Below are 19,147 nucleotides of genomic sequence, written 5' to 3'. Positions count from 1 at the left end.
CATGGCTGTTTTCTACTTTGCTGTGCACATTTCATAAAGAGTATGCCTGATATGGGTTACTTTAGGAAAACAACTAGAGAACTTAGAAGCATTGATGTGAATCAGGATATTGAGTATAATGGGGAGGATGCTAGAAACATACATGTCATTCAAAGAAGGAGGATGTACTGTTGTTCTGAGATGAAGTAGGTGGAACTGGCTAGAGTAGATGATGTGAGTGTGACCTAGTCTAAAGGTGTCTTAAATGCAGAGTTTATTGCAAATTATCAGTTGTTACGATCTAAGGAAAGTCACTGAAAGCATAGGAGATTGTCTAGGTAGGTAATGGAGTTTCTTTTATTCATTGTTTTGTCTGGCCCAGATTTTATTTGGCCTAAGGCCAGCAAGGGAGTGATCATTTCATTGTTACTTTAAAGACATTTCAAGATTTATTCTTCTTACAATTAGCCTCCCTCTTGCAATTAAATATAGAACATTAAATTCACCATTTACCCTCTCTCCACCTACTCTGTCACTCATTTACCAACCTACTCCTTACCACCTAGCATCCTTTCTCATTTTTCCTATCATTTCTACCTCCTACCCAGTCTTTTCTCTCATCCATCAAACTGTCTCTCTTTTCATTTATGAGTGTGGGTTAGCAGTATGGTTGGTTGTATGTATTACCACTGTCTTTGGACACCTCCTCAGTGTCCTGGTATTTGTTAAGACATGAAGAAATTTCATTAGAGTGGCAGAAGGCATGGATATAGTTCTTAATTTATTACTCTTTTTTGGATTAAATATGAAATCAGGAAACTTGTATAGATAATTATTAGCCATACAACTCTAGACAAGTAAAAATTATAGCACTGTTTTCACAACTACAGTAGGTGGATGCCAGTTTCACCACCTAGCGTCTAAACAGCTATATGCCCTATCAGCTAAGCTAAAATTTGAACCTTACCCTTCTTTATTATTCCATCACTGTTGCTTCTCCAAAGAATTCCCAGTATGAAACATCAGCGAGCTACTGTTAACTAGTTGCATACTTCTTTATGACTATCCCAGAGAGTCCCCTGAATGGAGAGGAACCTGATGAGATTGGAGCCCTGGCAGACTGGCTCCATCAGTGGGACCAAAAGCCTTGGACAATTAGTTAGGATCCCTTTTTCTTTTTTTCTTGTTCCAGAATTATCTCGAGAAATCTAGAAACCACAAGGATTAGGAAGCCAGTGTGAAATTTTTTAGCTAGGTATAATTCTAAGTGTTTTGGTTCATTGATTAACAAGAAAGAAGTTGGTAAACTTTTGTTCTAATTCTGGACTTTTGCTTTTTTCCAGTTGCTTTAGGTCGTAATCAGCCCCTGAAAAAAGAGAAACCAAAATGGAAAAGTGATTATCCCATGACAGATGGACAACTGCGCAGCAAGAGAGATGAATTTTGGGATACCGCACCAGCCTTTGAAGGCCGTAAAGAAATTTGGGATGCCCTGAAAGCTGCTGCACATGCATTTGAGAGCAATGATCATGAACTGGCACAAGCAATCATTGATGGTGCAAATATAACATTACCACATGGTAGGTTCAGTGTTCTAGGGGGTGAGATAGAGAGGGAGTGGAGAAGTAGTAAGAGGGTATGGGAAAATATACATCCTGCTAATTTTTGCAGCCCAAGAGGGGAAAAAAAAGGAATGTTTTTCTTTTTCTTGTTATCCTGGGATGGTGTAACATTTTTCTGTGAAACAAGGAACCTCACTTCTCTTTTCATCCTTTCATCTAGACATAATACGTATATGTGTTTCTTTTTCTGCTAATGGTTCTTTGATGTTTATTGCTCTCAGAAAGCACTAAGAAAGTGCTACCTATACGGGTACTAAAAATTAATATTTTAGTTACAACATCATTAACTTTTCACTGTCTTCCTCAGATGTTTGTCTTATTTTCTTTGCTGCCATTTCTCTCCCTACTGCCCCCTTACTTTTTGTTCTTTTAAAAAATAGATTGGGTCTCTTGCTCTCATTTAGTCTGGAAGTGCAGCAGTTATTTGAGAACCCAAACCAAAGCCCAAATGTGCTTTATATCTAACTTGGGTTGTTTTGCCACCCTTTACCACTTAGGTAGCCTGGTGACCCAGTATTCCTAGGCAAAGCCACTTAATCTCTGCTTAAGTTTTTCTTTTGTAAAATGGAAACGAATAATAATATCTATTTCTCAAGGTTGTTGTGAGGATTCATTATAAGGCACTAATTAAGTATAACTAGTGCTGAGTAAGCACTATGTAAATGTTAGTCATTTTTATGATTATTATTTCATCAAACAGTATCTTCCTTCACTAGTTCCATTTTTATTGCAGATGAATGGCTAGCATTGCAAAAAAAAAAAAGTATTATCTTCTCCACTTTTCCAAATCTTCATCTTCTTTACTTCATAATGTCTTTTTTCCCCATTTATTTTATGAAACTGCTTTAAAAGCTCAATTAGGCCCCCCCCCCCCCCATGAGGATTACCATAATGCCACTATGCAGAAATCCTGGCCATATCCTCAAAACAAATGTTACTTATAAGCCTTTCTGCCAGTTGGAAATTGAATCATATAGAGGGCAAGTGGCTTACACAAACCAGCATCATAACCAGGACTAAAATTTGGTTCGGTTTAGTTTATTTTCTGAAATTACAAATCATCTTAAAAACTCTTACTGGGTAAGAATCATGTGTGCTTAATATTCATGAAAAAAAGCAGATTCTGATTATAATTATAATGATAATAAAATAAATTTCATAGAATCACAAGATTGCAAGAATATTTGAGAGTTCATCTTGTCTTCCTTCTTGTCTAAGACTCACCATCCTGGAAAGATAGTTGCTATGATTTTTAAAATTACAATATCAGCCAAAAATGAGGTCCCTCAGCTTTCATTGTTTATGTAGCCCAGGTTCATAATCAGAAGTTTCCTTTTAAAGTCTATGCAAAATCCCTTACTCTCAAATTTTAGAATATTTCTCTGAATGAAAGCAGTGATTAACTGTATTCTATTTTTCTAGAAAGGATCTCTTGAAATCTCAAGATATCTTCTTTTATAACTAAATTATATCTAGCTCTTTTAATTTAACCTTTTATAACCTATTTTTGAAAACCTTTTATTGTTTTTAGAGATATGGGGGTATGTTGAGGAAAAGGGAGAAGATAGAAGATTGGGAAATTTTTTTTCTTGACCTCTTTTTGTGTTTTTTCTCAAGTTGTGAAATGGATATGATATCCCAAATTTCTTAGGGCCTTCACATTTACTAACATAGTAAATATGTTAGTTTTTTGAGCCTAATGCAGTTTTGTGTTCCTAAATTAACCAAGATACTTTAAAAGCAAAAGAATAATATTGTTGGCATACTAGGGAAGAAAGCACTTTTTAAAAAAGTAGCTTCACATTGCAGTCTAAATAACCTCCTGACCAAGGTACTTGTTATCAAAGCATAGTAGGATGGGTCAGGGCAGGTAGGTGGCTTGGTGGATTGAGAGTGTGGGTTTTAAAATTAATAACCAATAACTATTCTATTTTAAAAAGTTTTATTAATAATAAAGAAAACAAAAGAACTGTCTGACTTCAGCTCAGTCACAGGTGAGAGAGAGAGAGAGAGAGAGAGAGAGAGAGAGAGAGAGAGAGAGAGAGAGAGAGAGAGAGAGAGAGAGAGAGAGGGAGAGATATGAAGGAGGAAATAGAAGGGGGAAAATATGTCATTTCCCTGAAGTTTCTTTTCAAATAAATATTCAAAAGTTGTTGTGGGTCAAACCCTGTGTCTCTCTAAGCACTCTTCCCATGGTAAAACATTTTTCTGAAGAAAAATGCAACTTCAGTGGGATTCTTGAGGTTCTCCCTAGCCCAGGGAGAGAGTGGCAAAGTCACAGTCTGAAATGACAGCCTTAAAAACTGTCTGCCTTTGTTGATAAGACTTTGTCAAGGATGTGTGTAGGGGCAAGAATCTTGCATGTGACACCGTGATGAGGTTGATCTTTAACCTGTAACTTTGATAGCTACTAGACCCAGTTGCTGCTGATTGTGCCCCCTAGTGACAGGTAGGTGGTCACTGCATCCTTTTTCTAAATTTTAAGGTTTGACTTGGTATATACTCCCAATGTGTTGGTAATCAAGAGAAAATAGTTAAGAAATTTAACTCACTATGTCATCATCAAGGCTAGCTAGGATCCTTTTTTTTTTCCTTTTAAAAATGCTGAGATTCTCCTAGTCAAACCTTTACTCTTTCCCCCCTTTCTTCATTTCCTTCCCTTACCCCTAGATACTCATCATGGCCTCCTGATACTCTAGTTCTCACCCTTAAAGAATAGCAGTGGCACCCTTCAGAATGGCTGTGGTGTCTTCTTTCTTTACTTTTCACTGTCATAATTTGCAAATGTTTAAGATGCCGACTATATTTAACACTTTATAAATACCTCATTTTTTTTCCTTACTACTAGCGTAGGAAGTAATCCCCTCATTTTATAGATGGGGAAACTGAGCCAGGTTGATATTAAGTGACTTGCCCAGGGTCATGTATCTAGTAAATGTCTTATACTGAAATTGAACTCAGATCTTCCAACTCCAGATCTAGCACTATACCTACTGTTCCATATCTGTGGATGTGCCCTCAGGCTTATTAGTCTTTGGGATCTCCATATTGGACTTTCTCCCTGTACACTCAACTCAGGAGCACCAATGATGGATCAGATAATTATAACTACAAATCATGCCTTGGACCTGACCATGGCCTCTTTAAATACTTGTTTTTATTTATTTCTGTTACACATGACTTGATTCTTCTACTGCCTACATTTCAGGTAACTTTCAAAAATAATTTTAAAGTAAAATTAAATTACTTTTTAGTTTTCAACTTTTAAACTTATGAGTGATACATTCATTGTTCTGCAACCTTAAGCTGAAGATTTTTTTACATTACCATACTTAATCTGTCATCATACTCTGCCAACTTTCAGAAGTCTCTCAGACCTATTTCTTTTCTTACTGATACAGATCAACTTCTTTTCTGTAATATATAATCTTGCCAAGGGCCATGAGAAGTTACATGACTTGCCCTTTGTCTCACAGTATATGTCAAAGGTAAAACTTGAAACAACTCTGCCCTTTCTTGTTCCTATGCCAACCCTTGATCATCCACTACTCCATGTTGCCTCTTTTTAAAAAAAAAAAAACTCTTAACCTTCTGTCTTAGAATCAATATTGTGTATTGGTTCTAAGGCAGAAAAGTGGTAAGGGCTAGGCAATAGGGCTTAAATGACTTGCCCAGGGTCACACAGCTGGGAAGTGTCTGAGGTTACATTTGAACCCAGGACCTCCTATATCTCTAGGCCTGGCTAGCCGCCCAGCTGTACCCTCTCCATGTTGTCTCTTATAGAAAGCTGATAAAAATTTTAAAATCCTGTTTTTGTTATGCCAGGCAACTTAAAGTAGTTTGCTCTTATACCAAATCCAAATTCTTTAGCTTTATGATTCTCCACTATCTCATTTCATTATTTGTTATTCTATAGCATAGATTTTTCATCCCATTCTAGTAAAGCTGCTTGTTGTCTATTATACATGAGTTACTTACCTATCTTCATGTCACTCCCCATGCTTAGAATGTTTTTCCCCTATTTTTATCATAATGTTCCCTTCCTTTTTCCAAAATGCCATCCATAATTCACCTCCTTTAGGGATTCTACCTAACCCTTAATTTCCTTGTTCTTTGTCCTCTTAGCTTCCTTTCTAGTTTGTATTAGATTAGTTGCCACTTATTTGGGAATTACTTTTTTAAAGTGTTTTTAAGATTTGATGGGCATATGTTCTAGTTTACAAGCTTTTTGAAAGTAGGGTAGTGCCTTAAATCTACTGAATCCTACAATCCCCCTAGTACAGTGTTCGGCATAGACTGGGTGCTTAACATTTGGTGAATGCTGTTGTGTAAAGTTATAATTGTTTTGTTAGGTATGAATGGGGGTAGGGGATTTTTCTTTCATGTTTCTTTTAAAATTTGCTCAGAAGTTTGAGAGAAATGCCATTCTGCTATTGTATGAGATTTGGCATATCAGATTGTAGAGTATTAGAAAGTGATACATTGTGACTATATGTTGTTTCTGTAAAGGATCCAGCATGATACAAATGGGAGGCCTAAAGGGTAGTATTCAACAATTGACCTGACCAAACTATAGAAATTAGTTTGTCTTATACAGACCCTAGAACAGCATTGGCAAACCTTTTCTGAATTTGAGTGCCCAGAGGTCAAATTCAAGCTGTCTGTGTCATCCTTCCTACTGGAAAGAGCTGAGGGAGTTGTGGACAGAGGGGCAGGGCATGTAAAAAATGTCCTTGGGCTCCCTGAGTGCTGGCTCTGCACTTGCTTCTCCTGCACTGCCCTAGAATATGCTTTTTGGTTATAAATACTTAATTTGGGAAAGAAGGTAAACTGCAGTTTTAAAATTAAATTCATTTATTTTGTGTACCTATGGTTTTGTATTGTCTATGTTTATAGTTATTCTAATTTTGATCTGAAATGGAAGTATTTGAAACCCAGAAGATGATATTACAGTTAAATGATAAATATTAGAACTGTATCCAAAATAAGAGTTTGTTACTAAATTCCTACCTTTTGTAATATAAATATCTAAATATGAGAACTCCTGAATGACCTAAGAATTTTAGTAGCTGCTTTCCAGATTAAGCTCTGCTTAGCCTGAAAAGTGACTTGAAAATAAGAGTTGTAGGTATCATCTTGTCAACCTTACTATGCCTTAAAGTGTACTACTCCTGTCTAACTGGTTTATAGGACTACAAGAAGAAGAAGAAGCATGACTATCATTAGTGAAGAATTATTTTGAAGTATTTTGAATTTAGAATCTATAAAAGAACTTACTTGGTGGCAGAGATTCACATTTGTGTTTATGCCTCTAGCAATTATCTTGTGGATAAGCATTATAAATAAAGATTGATTAAATGAAATGTGCTTAATGAGTGAGCAAGTGAATAACTTAAAAGCTAAAGTGTTCAGCTTAGTATACACATTGGTCATACAGCCTATACCGGTGATGCAAACTATGAAATGGGTGCCAGATATGGAAGGTAGAGTGCGCTCTATGGGCACTTCCTCTGCTCCTCTGTCCAGCAGCTCAAAGTTGGCAGAGCCGGAGAGGAACAGAGTACTTGGGCCACTCCCTCCCCCTTTCTACACTCAACTGAGGACATTCCTCACTTCATCCTCCCCTCCACTCAGCAACCCAATGGAAGAGCTTCCTCCCTCCCCTTTATGGGGTAAGAGGGGGTGGGATGTGCCTGGCACTCACTCATGGGGCGGGGAGGGGGGGCGGGGAGGTAAGGCCTGCCTGGCACTCCATCTCTAAAAGGTTTGCCATCATTGGCCTATACCTTTTTTTCCTTTCAGGACTTTTTTCTCTTCTTTTTAATGTTTATTTGTTACTTTAAAATTCCCAGTTATCTTCTACCCTCCCTTCACAAGAAGGCATGATTTGTGTTGCTGTATAGAATGTTCACTTGGTTCTGCTTGTTTCGCTTCATGATTTTTTGTAGGTCTTTCCATGTTTTTCTAAAAATAACCTGCACATCATTTTTTATGATGCATTGATATTCCTTCCCAGTCTTGTTTAGCCATTCCCAATTGGTGGGCATCTCCTCAATTTTCATTTCTTTGCCACCACAAAGAGAGCTGTTGTATGTATTTTAGAACATAAATATTCTTTTCCTCTAGACACCTTAGGAAATAAACCTAATAGTGATAATATTTGGTCAAAAGGTATACATAGTTTTTTAATTCTCTGGGCATAATTCCAGCTTGCTCTCCAAAATAGTTGGATTGGTTCACAGTTCCACCCAGAGTGTACTATTTTCCCCCTTGTCCACATTCCCTCCAACATTTTATCCATTTTAGCCAATTTGATAGGTGTGAGATAATATCTCAGAGTTGTTTAAATTTACATTTCTCTAACCAGTAATGGTCTAAATCATTTATAGAGTTGTAAATAGCTTTGATTTCTTTATACATAAATTGTCGGTTCATATCTTTTGATCATTTATCAATTGGGGAAGGGCTCATATTCTTAATAAATTGACTACATTCTCTATGTAGTTTTTAAAATTAATTTATTTAGAATATTTTTCCATGGTTATGATTCCCCCTCCCATAACTGACAAGCAATTTCACTGGGTTATACCTGTATTATTGTTCAAAACCCATTTCCACATTATTCATATTTGTATCTATATAGTTTTGGCATGAGATTTCTATCTGAAAAATTAAACTGTCAACCCTCCCCCCATTTTTTTTCCCCTTCTAATCCTGGCTACATTAGTTTTATTTGTTCAAAACCTTTTTTATTTAATGTATTCAAAATGATCCATTTTACATTATACAATAATTTTTATTTCTCTTGTTTATTCATAAATTCTTCCCCTATCTATACTTCTGATAGGTAATATTTTCCCTCTTCTGATTTATTTATGATATTTCCTTTATGCCTACATAATATATCCATTTTGTTTATCTTGGTAAATGGTATTAGATATTGATCTATATCTAGTTTCTGCCAGATTGCTTTCTAGTTTTTCCAACCATTTTTACTAGATAATGAATTCTTATCCCTAAAATTTGGATCTTTACTTTTGTCACAAACACAAAATTACTATCTTTTTTTTACTACTGTTTGTTGTATGTTCTGTTCCACTGATCTGCTTTTCTTATCCAGTACCAGATAGTTTTGATAATTAATACTTTATAATATAGACTAACTTCCTTTATTTTTTTGTTAATTCCTTTGATATTCTTTACCTTTTGTTCTTCTGAATGCATTTTGTTATTATTTTTTTTTTGAGCTCAGTAAAACCAATGCTTATACAGTTGTCCAAGACAACTCCAAAGGACTTATGATAAAAAATGTTATCCTCCTCCAGAGAGGGAACAGATGTAGTCTGAATATAGACTGAAGCATACAATGTTTCACTTTATTATCTTCCTGGATTTTTTTTATCTTTTTCCATTCCATGACAAATATAGAAATATGTTTTGCATAATAGCACACATATAACCTATATCAAATTGCTCATCATTTCAAGGAGAGACGAAGTCTTGGCGGGAAAGGGAGAATTGGGAACTCAAAATGTTAGAAAATGAATGTAAAAATTGTTTTTATATGTAATTGGGAAAAAATAAAATATTACTGAATTTAAATCAACAGACCCTGAAAATCAAATGCTTCTTCCATATTTGGTAATGAGTCAGGGATCATTCATATAGTTTCATGTGTATATTGTTTAAAGGAAATACACAAAAGTTAATTCCCATGCATATTTTGCTCACAACAATTAAAAATCCATTTGACAGCATTCACTGTGCAACAATGGTGGTTGTTATTTGAGGATTTCTTTCTGGAAGTGATCTGTGGATTCTTTCAATTTCTATTTTATTTTCTTGTTCAAGAACATCTGGGCAGTTTTCTTTGATTATTTCTTAAATTATGATGTCTAAGTTGTGGTTTTTGATTTTTGTTTTTTTTTTTTTGATCATGGCTTTAAGTGTCTCTCCTGGATCTATTTTCTAAGTCAGTTTTTTTTTCCAATGAGATAATTCATATTTTCTTCCATTTTTTTTCGTTGTTTTATTGCTTCTTGATGTCTCATATCATTAGCTTCTAGTTGCCCAATTCTAATTATTAGGGAATCAGCTTTTGAGCCTCCTTTCTCATCTGGCCCATTTCTTCTTGCATTACTTTTATTTCTCTTCCCCATTTTTCCCTTTGTCTCTCTTAACTGCTTTTTGAAATTCTCTTTGAGCTCTTCCAGAATCTGTCCAATGCACATTTTTCTTTTGGACTTTGCATGTGTTAGCTTTGCTTTCACTATCCCCTTCTGTGTCTGTGCCTTGCTCTTTGTCTCCATAAAAATTCTCTATAGTTAGGTGCTTTTTTTCTTGTCTGCTCATTTTTCCAACCTTTTTATAGGTAGGCTCTGTTCTCTGGGAGGTTAGAGTACCCTGTTAAGCTTCAGTCCTTCCTTGATGCTACCCTTAGATTTATTTCTGGGTTTCTGCCAGGTTCAGTTCTACCAAGATGGTATGATGGCCTGAGGGCTGGGAGCTCTGAGAACCACCTCCCACTGCTGATTCAATTAACTTTTTTTTTTATTTTAAACATTATTTTATTTGGTTATTTCCAAACATTATTCACTGGAAACAAAGATCATTTTCTTTTCCTCCCCACCACCCCTCCCATAGCCAACGTGTGATTCCACTGGTTATCACATGTGTTCTTGACTCGAACCCATTTCCCTGTTGTTGGTATTTGCATTAGAGTGTTCATTTAGAGTCTCTCCTCAGTCATATCCCCTCAACCTCTCAATTAACTCTTGAGGCTGCTGATGGTTGAAATTCTTGGGTGTATGTAGGCTTTTGGTCTCACTGTGGGCTTGATCAGGTCTTGCCCTGGGCTGGGATTCCAGGCTCCCACTGTAGGTTTGCTCGGAACCTCAGGATTTGTGCCTTGGCTTGGACCTCTTCTCTGCCCAGATAGGCTCTCAGGGCCTGGATGTTGCCTTGGGCTCAGGTTCAGAATCTGGCATACCAGGTGGAGGGAAGCTTGCTCTTCACTCCTTGCTGTAGCCTCCTGCTGGCTGTGCTCCTTCTCACCCCAGTGCCCCAGATGTTCCCCACCTACCTTTTAGGTTTTTCTCTTCTTGAATGTTACTTCACTCTGTCCCCTTGTTGGTTCTTTTACTCCTGCATTCCTTTTTGTGCTGTTATTTTAAGATTGGTTGGAGGGGATTCTCATGGTGGTTTCCAGCTTCCCTGCTTCTACTCCACCATCTTGACTCTGAAACCAGAAGTGTCATAATATCTCACAACACTGGTAATATGTTAATCATTTCAACTAAACCTAGAAAATCAAATAAATCACTTTTTCACTCAGTGACCAGAGAAGTGATGATTTATTATAGCTAGCATTTATATACATTTTAGGACTTGTAAGACACTTTATAAATACTGTCTCATTTATCTTCACAAAAATACTGGGAGGTAAGTGTTGCTGTTATTAGCCCCATTTTACAGAGAAGAAAATTCAGACAGAGGTTAAGTGATTTGCCCAGGGTCACTATATATATACTATAGCTGGTAAATGTCTAGGCTGAATTTGAAGTTGGGTCTTCCTGAGGCTAATCTATTATGCTACTTACTTTCTGGAAGAAATTAGTTCAATCTCTTCATTTATAGGTGAGGCCCAAAGATTTGCCAGAAGTGATATAGCTTGTTCATAGGAAAACTGGGACTAGAATTCAGGTTTTCTGAATCTCAGTCCAAGCAATCCACTTCCTTTCTGAGGAGCTGCCAGTTGAAGGTTCTACCTCTGGCATATGTAATTACAGACAAATCACTTAACCTCTAAGCCCTACTTTTCTTCTTCTGGAAAAACAGAAATAATATCTGGCTCAGAGGGTTATTGTAAGGATCCAGTAAGGTAAGTAATAACTGCAACTTATATAGCACTTTAAGTTTTTCAAAATGCTTTTAATGCATTGAATTGATGCTTATGACCCATGATGACTTTGAGATATGTGTTGAGTCATTTTTGATATAGGATTTGCACTCTATATACTTTTCTTTCTATTCCCTCTCCCCTTATAACCAGGATGTGACCATAAAACAAAGAGAAGCCATTGAATCTTACTACAATTATCTGTAAAATGAAGGCTCTCTTCAGATGATCTCAGATTTCTTCTCCCTTTTAATCCATGATGCAGTGTTCTGAGTAAATTTATAAACAGGACTGTGTGCATAAATAGCCCTATGTAAATTCATAGGAACAAAGAATAAATGTAACATATCAGATCCTGTTACGTGGAGACCAATGTCTAATGATATGTATTTAGACTAGATTCGTATTTTTGGTGTCATAACAGAGTGTTTAGATTAATGGGTGAGAAATGTTGTAGTTTGAATAATGCTTCCAAGCACATAGGACAGGTGATCGGTGGCCAGAGTGTAAAACTCATCACAAAGCTTTTTGCTGCTATCCTGACCCATCTAATGAACCATCTCAAAAGGTCAGCTAATTGTCTGGCTCTGGCCTAGTCATTGTTTAATCTTTTGGGATTTTTTAAACAAAGATATTAGAATGGTTTGCCATTTCTTTCTCTAACTTGTTTTTGATGAGGAAACTGAGGCAAACAGCCTAGGATCACACAACTATTAATTGTCTAAGACTGGGTTTAAACACACATCTTCCTGACTTCAGGCCCAGTGCTCAGTTGCACCACCTAGCACTTGCCATGCTATCCTTGTACAAATCAGTCAATTTCTCAGTATTCTCAGTCAATTCTCTTAAGACTAAAAGTTTAACAAGTTGCTTATTTACATTGGCAGGAGAGTTCTCTACATTGATAAAATTATACATTAATAACCTTTGCCTATTTAAAGTTAGTTAGAGATAAGAGTCTCTGTCCCCCTTCTCTAACTCTGAGTAATTCAAACTCTAACAAGAATTGCACAGGGATTCTGTATCTCTTCAATACTTAATATACTAAATTGTAGAAATCCATTTTATAGCTTATCTACTTATCCCCCCAAATGTCTCTAATCCATGAAGTGGAAATCTGCCCAACTATTGCTATTTAAGGCTGTGGTTTTATATAATAATTTTTAAATGAAACCACCACTGGCAGTCTGGTGTTCATGTTGAAATCTAGGCAAGGTCACAACAGAAAGCTCATTAGAGCAACCCATTACCTTTCCAAAAGGAAATGGCCCTTAGTTTGTTGATCTTTAACTTGAAATTAGCCATTAATAATTCAGTAGGACAAATTCTTTTTTTCCTGAGCTAGCTAGTCAGAAACCTAAATTTATTTACCTCATTCCCTCATATCCTCCCTACCCTTTGCCATCCTGTTAACCTTGTTGGTATGTTGTATATCAGTTAACTAGCTTTAGGAGAAACATCATTTTTCTAAGAGTTGTGCTATTGATATCTTTTATGCTGCATCAAGTTGAAGACAGCTGGGAATCTGTAAGAATCAAAGAGCATATCATAGCTATCATAGAATTTTAAATGTGGTTTCCTCTGACTCCCTTAGATATCATCTAGTCTCCCCTCTACTTGACATAATAGGAAAACTCAGAATTTAATTGACTTGCCTAAGGTTATACAGTAGCAAAATTAAGACTAGAAACCTAGGTTTCCTTTCTTTTAGTCCTGTGCTTTTTATAATCTACCATGCATCCCCTTTAAGTAGTGAAGGATATGTAAACACTCCAATGATGAGTGTTGTTTTGGCTGTAAGGTTGATTTTTTAAAAACAGATATCGCTTCAGGCTTTAAATTTGGATACCCTTTTAAAATTGATTCTAACAATAAAATTGGAAGATTTGCTGATCTCTTGCTTCAATGTAATCAGGTACTTGGAAATGCCCTCATCTCTGTCTGTTGAAATGCCTATCATTTCCCCCATGAAACTTCCCTGAATCCACCAAAGTAAACATTTTCTTCCTAAAGAATTTTGTATGGATTTTATCTTTGTCTCTGTTATATTCTACCTTTTTTGTCTTGTTGAGTCATTTCAGTTGTGTCTAACTCCCTATCACCCCATTTGAGGTTTTCTTGGCCAAGTTTGCTATTTCTTTCTCCAGGTCATTTTACAGATATGGAGACTGAGACAAACAAGGTTAAATAATTTTCCTAGGGTTACATTGCTACTAAGAGTCTGAGGACAGATTTGAACAGGTTTTATTGATTCCCCTCTCAGAGCTCTCTCCATTACACTGTCAAGTTGCCCCATACCTTTTTTATATTTAAACATATACATCTTTATTGTCTTGAATTCAGATTATTGAAAATAGGGAGTGCGTTATTATCTTCATATTCATAAAGCCAGGCACAGCATCTTTTTATGTAGTTTCCTTCTAATTTTTATTTTGTTTTCTTAATTACATGTTAAAATTGGTTAACTGCTTAATTTTTAAAAATTTGGAATTTCTGCTTGTCAACTTTGGGAGGGGAAAAAGGGGTGGGAGACAAGAAGAATCATGTAACCATGGGAAAAACAAAATAAAATAAAATTTTAAAGGGAAAAAATTATAATTTCAAATTCAATCTCTTCCTCCAGCCCTCTTCCCTCCTTGAAAAGGTGAGCCATTTGATTATACTTATATAATCATGCAAAACATACCAGTGAGTCATGTTGCAAAAGAAAAACACCAACAAGAAAAATAAAAAAAATTTTTAAATGTGCTTCAGGCTGCATTCAGACTCCATCAGTTTTTTCTCCAGAGGTGGCAGCATTTTTTCATCATAAATCCTTCAGAATTGTCTTGGGTCTTTTATATTGCTGAGAATAGCTAATTCATTCACAGTTGATCAACGTACAGTGTTTCTGTGTTCTCCTAGTTCTGCTCACTTCTCTTTTCATCAGTTAATATGAACTTTTCTAGTTGTTTTTTTTTAAGCATTCTGTTCATTTTTTATAGCACAAAAATCCATCACAATCATATCCCACAACTTGATCAGTCATTCTCCAATTAATGGGCAGTCCCTTAATTTCCAATTCTTTGCCATCACAAAAAGAGCTGCTGTAATTCGCTTTCTTTTGGTCTTTTTGATATACAGACCTATTGTGGTGGTATTGCTGGGTCATGTGAAGATGGGATTAACTCTCCTCTCACCTACTTTTAAATTTAATCACAGTCAAAGGGTATGTACAGTTTTATAGCCCTTTGGGTATGGTTCTAAATAGTTCTCTAGAATGGTTAGACCAGTTCACAACTTCACCAACAGAGCATGACTGTCCCAATTTTTTCAAATCTCTCCAACATTTATCATTTTCCTTTTCTGTCATATTAGTCAATCTGATAGCTGTGAGGTGATACCCCAGAGTTGTTGTAATTTGCATTTTTCTGATCATTAGTGATTTAGGGCATTTTTTTCATATGACTAGAGACAGCTTTGATAACTTGATAGGAAAGCTGCCTGTTTATATTCATAGACCATTTATCAATTGGGATATGACTAATGTTTTTACAGATTTGTCTCAATTCTCTATATATTTGAGAAAAAGGGCCTTTATCAGAGAAACTTCTTGTAAAAAATTTATCCTCAGTTTCCTGTTTCCCTTCTAATTTTAGCATGGGTTTTGTTTGCTTCAAAATTATTAAATTTAATTTATTCAAAACTAACCATTTTATATTCCCTAATACTTCTCTTCTTTGGGCATAAAGTCTTCCCTTATTCATAGATGTGACAAAATTTTCCATGCTCCCCTAATTTATTTAGGAGAGCCCCCTTTATGTCCTATGCACCATTTTGACAAAATCTTAGTACATGGTATGAGATGTTGGTCTATTATCTAGTTTCTACCAAAATGTTTTCCAGTTGATCTTTGTTATCAAATACTGGATTACTGTGGTCACTTACTACTCTGTATTGTTTACTTAATTCATTGATTCCCTTGATATTCTTGAGCTTTCTTCCAGATAAATATTGTTATTAGTTTTTCTAGCTCTATAAAATAATTTTTGGTAGCTTGAATTGGATGGCATTGAATAGGTAAATTAATTTAGGTCATTTTTGTTATGTTGGCTCAGTTTACCATTAGCAATGAATATTTCTCTAATTGGTTAGATCTGACTTTGTATGAAAATATTTTATAATTATGTTCATATAGAATTCCTGTGTTTTCTGAGTATATATACCATCATAACATCTGCAAAGAGTGATAGTTTTGTTTCCTCGTTGCCTACTCTTATTCCTTCAACTTCTTTTTCTTGTCTTATTGCTAAAACTAACATTTCTTTTTTTTTTATTAATATATTTTATTTGATCATTTCCAAGCATTATTCGTTAAAGACATAGATCATTTTCTTTTCCTCCCCCCCACGCCCCCACCCCCCATAGCCAACGCGTAAGTCCACTGGGCATTAGATGTTTTCTTGATTTGAACCCATTGCTTTGTTGATAGTATTTGCATTAGAGTGTTCATTTAGAGTCTCTCCTCTGTCATGTCCCCTCAACCTCTGTATTCAGGCAGTTGTTTTTCCTCGGTGTTTCCACTCCCATAGTTTATCCTTTGCTTATGAATGGTGTTTTTTTCTCCTGGATCCCTGCAACTTATTCAGGGACATTACACCACCATTTATGGAGAAGTCCATTATGTTTGATTATACCACAGTGTATTAGTCTCTGTGTACAATGTTCTCCTGGTTCTGCTCCTCTCGATCTGCATCACTTCCTGGAGGTTGTTCCAGTCTCCATGGAACTCCTCCACTTTATTATTCCTTTTATAAAACTAACATTTCTAATACAGTATTTGAGAGTAGTGTTGATAATGGAAATCCTTGCTTCACCCCTGATCCCACTAGGAAGGCTTCTCATTTAAATTGTTAGACTTGTTGGAATATAATTGGGCAAAATAGCCCCTAATAATTGCTTTAATTTCATCTTAATTGGTAATGAATTCACCCCTTTTTATTTTTGATACTGATAATTTTGTTTGTTTTTTTATCTTAATTTCCAATGATTTTATTGTTGGGATTTTTTAAACAAAACCAGCTCCTAGTTTTTTATTTTTTAGTTCAATGATTTTCTTACATTTGACTTAATCTGTTTTTTATTTTCAGAATTTCCAATTTAGTGTTAAATTAGAGATTTTTAATTTGTTCCTTTTCTAGTTTTTTAGTTCCATGCCTTGAATAATCTACTTTTTCTTTGTTTTATTGATATATATATATAAATTTAGAGATGTATATTTTCCCTTAAGTTCTGCTTTGGCTGCATCTCAAATTTTGGTGTGTTGTCCCACTGTCATTCTTTTTAATGAAATTATTGTTTTAGATAATTTGTTTTTTGACCCACTCATTCAGGACTAGATCACTCACTCAGTATTAGATCACCTAATTTACAATTAAATTTTTATCTATGGCCCTTTATTGAATGTAATTTTTGTTGTATTTTGTTCTGAAAATATACCTGTAATAATTCTGCTTTTCTGCATTTATTTGTGAGTTTTTATGCTCTAATACATGGTGAATTTTTGTGAAGGTACCGCAAACAGCAGAGAAAAAGTATATTTCTTTTTATTCCCATACAGTTTTCCCCAGAGGTCTATCATATTTAACTTTTTAAAAATTCTATTCATCTCCTTATTTCCTTCTTGTTTACCTTATGGTTAGGATTTGTCTAGTTCTGTGAGGGGAAAGTTAAGGCACCCCACTAGCTTAGTTTTACTATTTTTTCTCCTAAGATAACTCACTTAATTTTTCCTTTTAAAATTTGGATGCTCTACCATTTGGTGCATATAAGTTTAGTATTACTTCATTATCTATGGTAATTTTTAGCAAAACGTAGTTTCCCTTATCTCTATTAAATAGGTCTGTTTTTGTTTAGTCTGAGATCATGATTGCTACTTCTAAATTTTTTTTTAACCTCAGGTAAAATATTTTGCTTCCCCCCCCTTCATTTTTGTTCTATATTTGTCTCTGTTTCAAGTGTTTCTTGTGAACAACATATTGTTGGTTTCTGTTTTTTAATACATTTTGCTATCCCCTTCTATTTTATGGTGAGTTCATCCTATTCGCATTCATAGTTTTAAATATTAACTGTAAATTTTCCTTCATTCTTTTTTTTTCCCCTCTTTCTCTTTTTCCCCCCTTGTTCCTTCTCAAATGTCTGTTTTATTTCTGGCCTCTGTCTTCCCTTCTGTCAGCTCCCTCAGTCTGTTTTCCTCCTACTTCCCGATTGGGGAAAGTCCCATTGAGTATGCATGTTACTCCTTTTTGGAGCCATTTCTGATGAGAATTCCACGTCTCCAAGCATAGCATCTTGAACACAGGTGCGTAATAGATATTTTTTAATTGAATTGAAAACTAGATAATAATAATTAACCTTTCTGGTTTTTATCTATCAATGCTAATGAGCTAGCAGGTTGACATCACAATTTTATATTATATTGACTACAGAAGACACTAAGAGGTGAACTTGAGAATTTCCCAAAGTATATATGGCACAATGAATTAATTTAGATCACTGTTGCTTTTCTTTTTCCCTCTTTTTTTAAGGTGCCCTTACGGAGTGTTATGATGAACTGGGAAACAGATATCAACTTCCAGTCTACTGCTTGGCCCCACCAATCAACATGATAGAAGAAAAGAGTGATATAGAGACTCTGGATATTCCCGACCCACCACCAAATTCTGGATATGAATGTCAACTCCGTTTACGTCTTTCCACAGGCAAAGATCTCAAACTTTTGGCTCGTAGTACAGACACAGTATACCACATGAAGAGGAGATTGAATGCTGTGGAAGGAGTGGAACCAAGTAGTCAGCGCTGGTTCTTTTCAGGCAGGCCACTCACTGATAAAATGAAACTGGAAGAATTGAAGATCCCAAAGGACTATGTAGTACAGGTTATCGTGAGCCAGCCCTTGCAAAATCCAACACCAGTTGAGAACTGAACTGGTTTTGTTGGCTGGTTTTCTCATCTTTTGGTTTTTCCTCTTTTATGGCGTGAAATTTATTTTCACTGCCCTTATTTGCCCATGATGGATTCTGAGGAATGACCAATGAAAAATTCCATCTGTGATGGAGATCTATACAAAAAATAAAACACAAAGAGCCAGCCCTTGAGACTCATGTGATTGCCATTTCAAATGCAAGAGTCAACAAATAAAATAGATAACCATTTATTAGAAAAACAAAACAGAAACCCAACATAAATGGCTTTGTTTAAGTGATTTGGACTTTGAATAAAGCAGCCATCCATGAAGAACAGCACCTTTGGAATTCAGAATAATTTTTTAAAACAAAACAAATTATGCTGTTTCAAAAAATTCCTACTGCGTAATTTGTCCCCAAATGCAACTTCTTTGATGGCAATGGAGGTGCAGTATTTATGATATTTCTGTTCTGTTTTTAACTGCTGTTATTGATAACTCATCCATCAAGGGGGTAAAAGGGGGGAAAATCCCTAGCATTGTGTTTCAGCATTGCTTTCCCTTTCTCCATGTGTTGAGATTTTTTTTTTTAATGTTCATACCAACAAATTTTGGTACTTTCTATCAAGCTGGTGGTAGGCAGCCTTATGCTGTTACTGACTTCTGGAGCACTAGGCAATAATTTAGTAAATACGGTAAAATCTC

The 19,147-nt window shown here is 35.5% G+C and overlaps 1 protein-coding gene across 2 annotated transcripts in view; it reads left to right on the top strand.

Moving 5' to 3' along the window:
• UBTD2 (ubiquitin domain containing 2) overlaps positions 1 to 19,147 on the top strand; it is a 52,794-nt gene extending 33,647 nt beyond the window's left edge. For both annotated transcript variants that reach the window (XM_001370468.5, XM_016424172.2), the window contains 2 exons: positions 1,323 to 1,559; positions 18,066 to 19,147. In XM_001370468.5, the coding sequence (XP_001370505.3) occupies positions 1,323 to 1,559; positions 18,066 to 18,463 (635 nt within the window). In that variant the 3' untranslated portion in view covers positions 18,464 to 19,147. The remainder of the gene's footprint in view (positions 1 to 1,322; positions 1,560 to 18,065) is intronic.

Source organism: Monodelphis domestica, chromosome 1 (assembly GCF_027887165.1).
Source record: "Monodelphis domestica isolate mMonDom1 chromosome 1, mMonDom1.pri, whole genome shotgun sequence".
NCBI classification, from domain to species: domain Eukaryota; kingdom Metazoa; phylum Chordata; class Mammalia; order Didelphimorphia; family Didelphidae; genus Monodelphis; species Monodelphis domestica.
The sequence above is the reverse complement of the archived record's forward strand: the minus strand, read 5'-3'. Positions and strand labels throughout refer to the sequence as shown.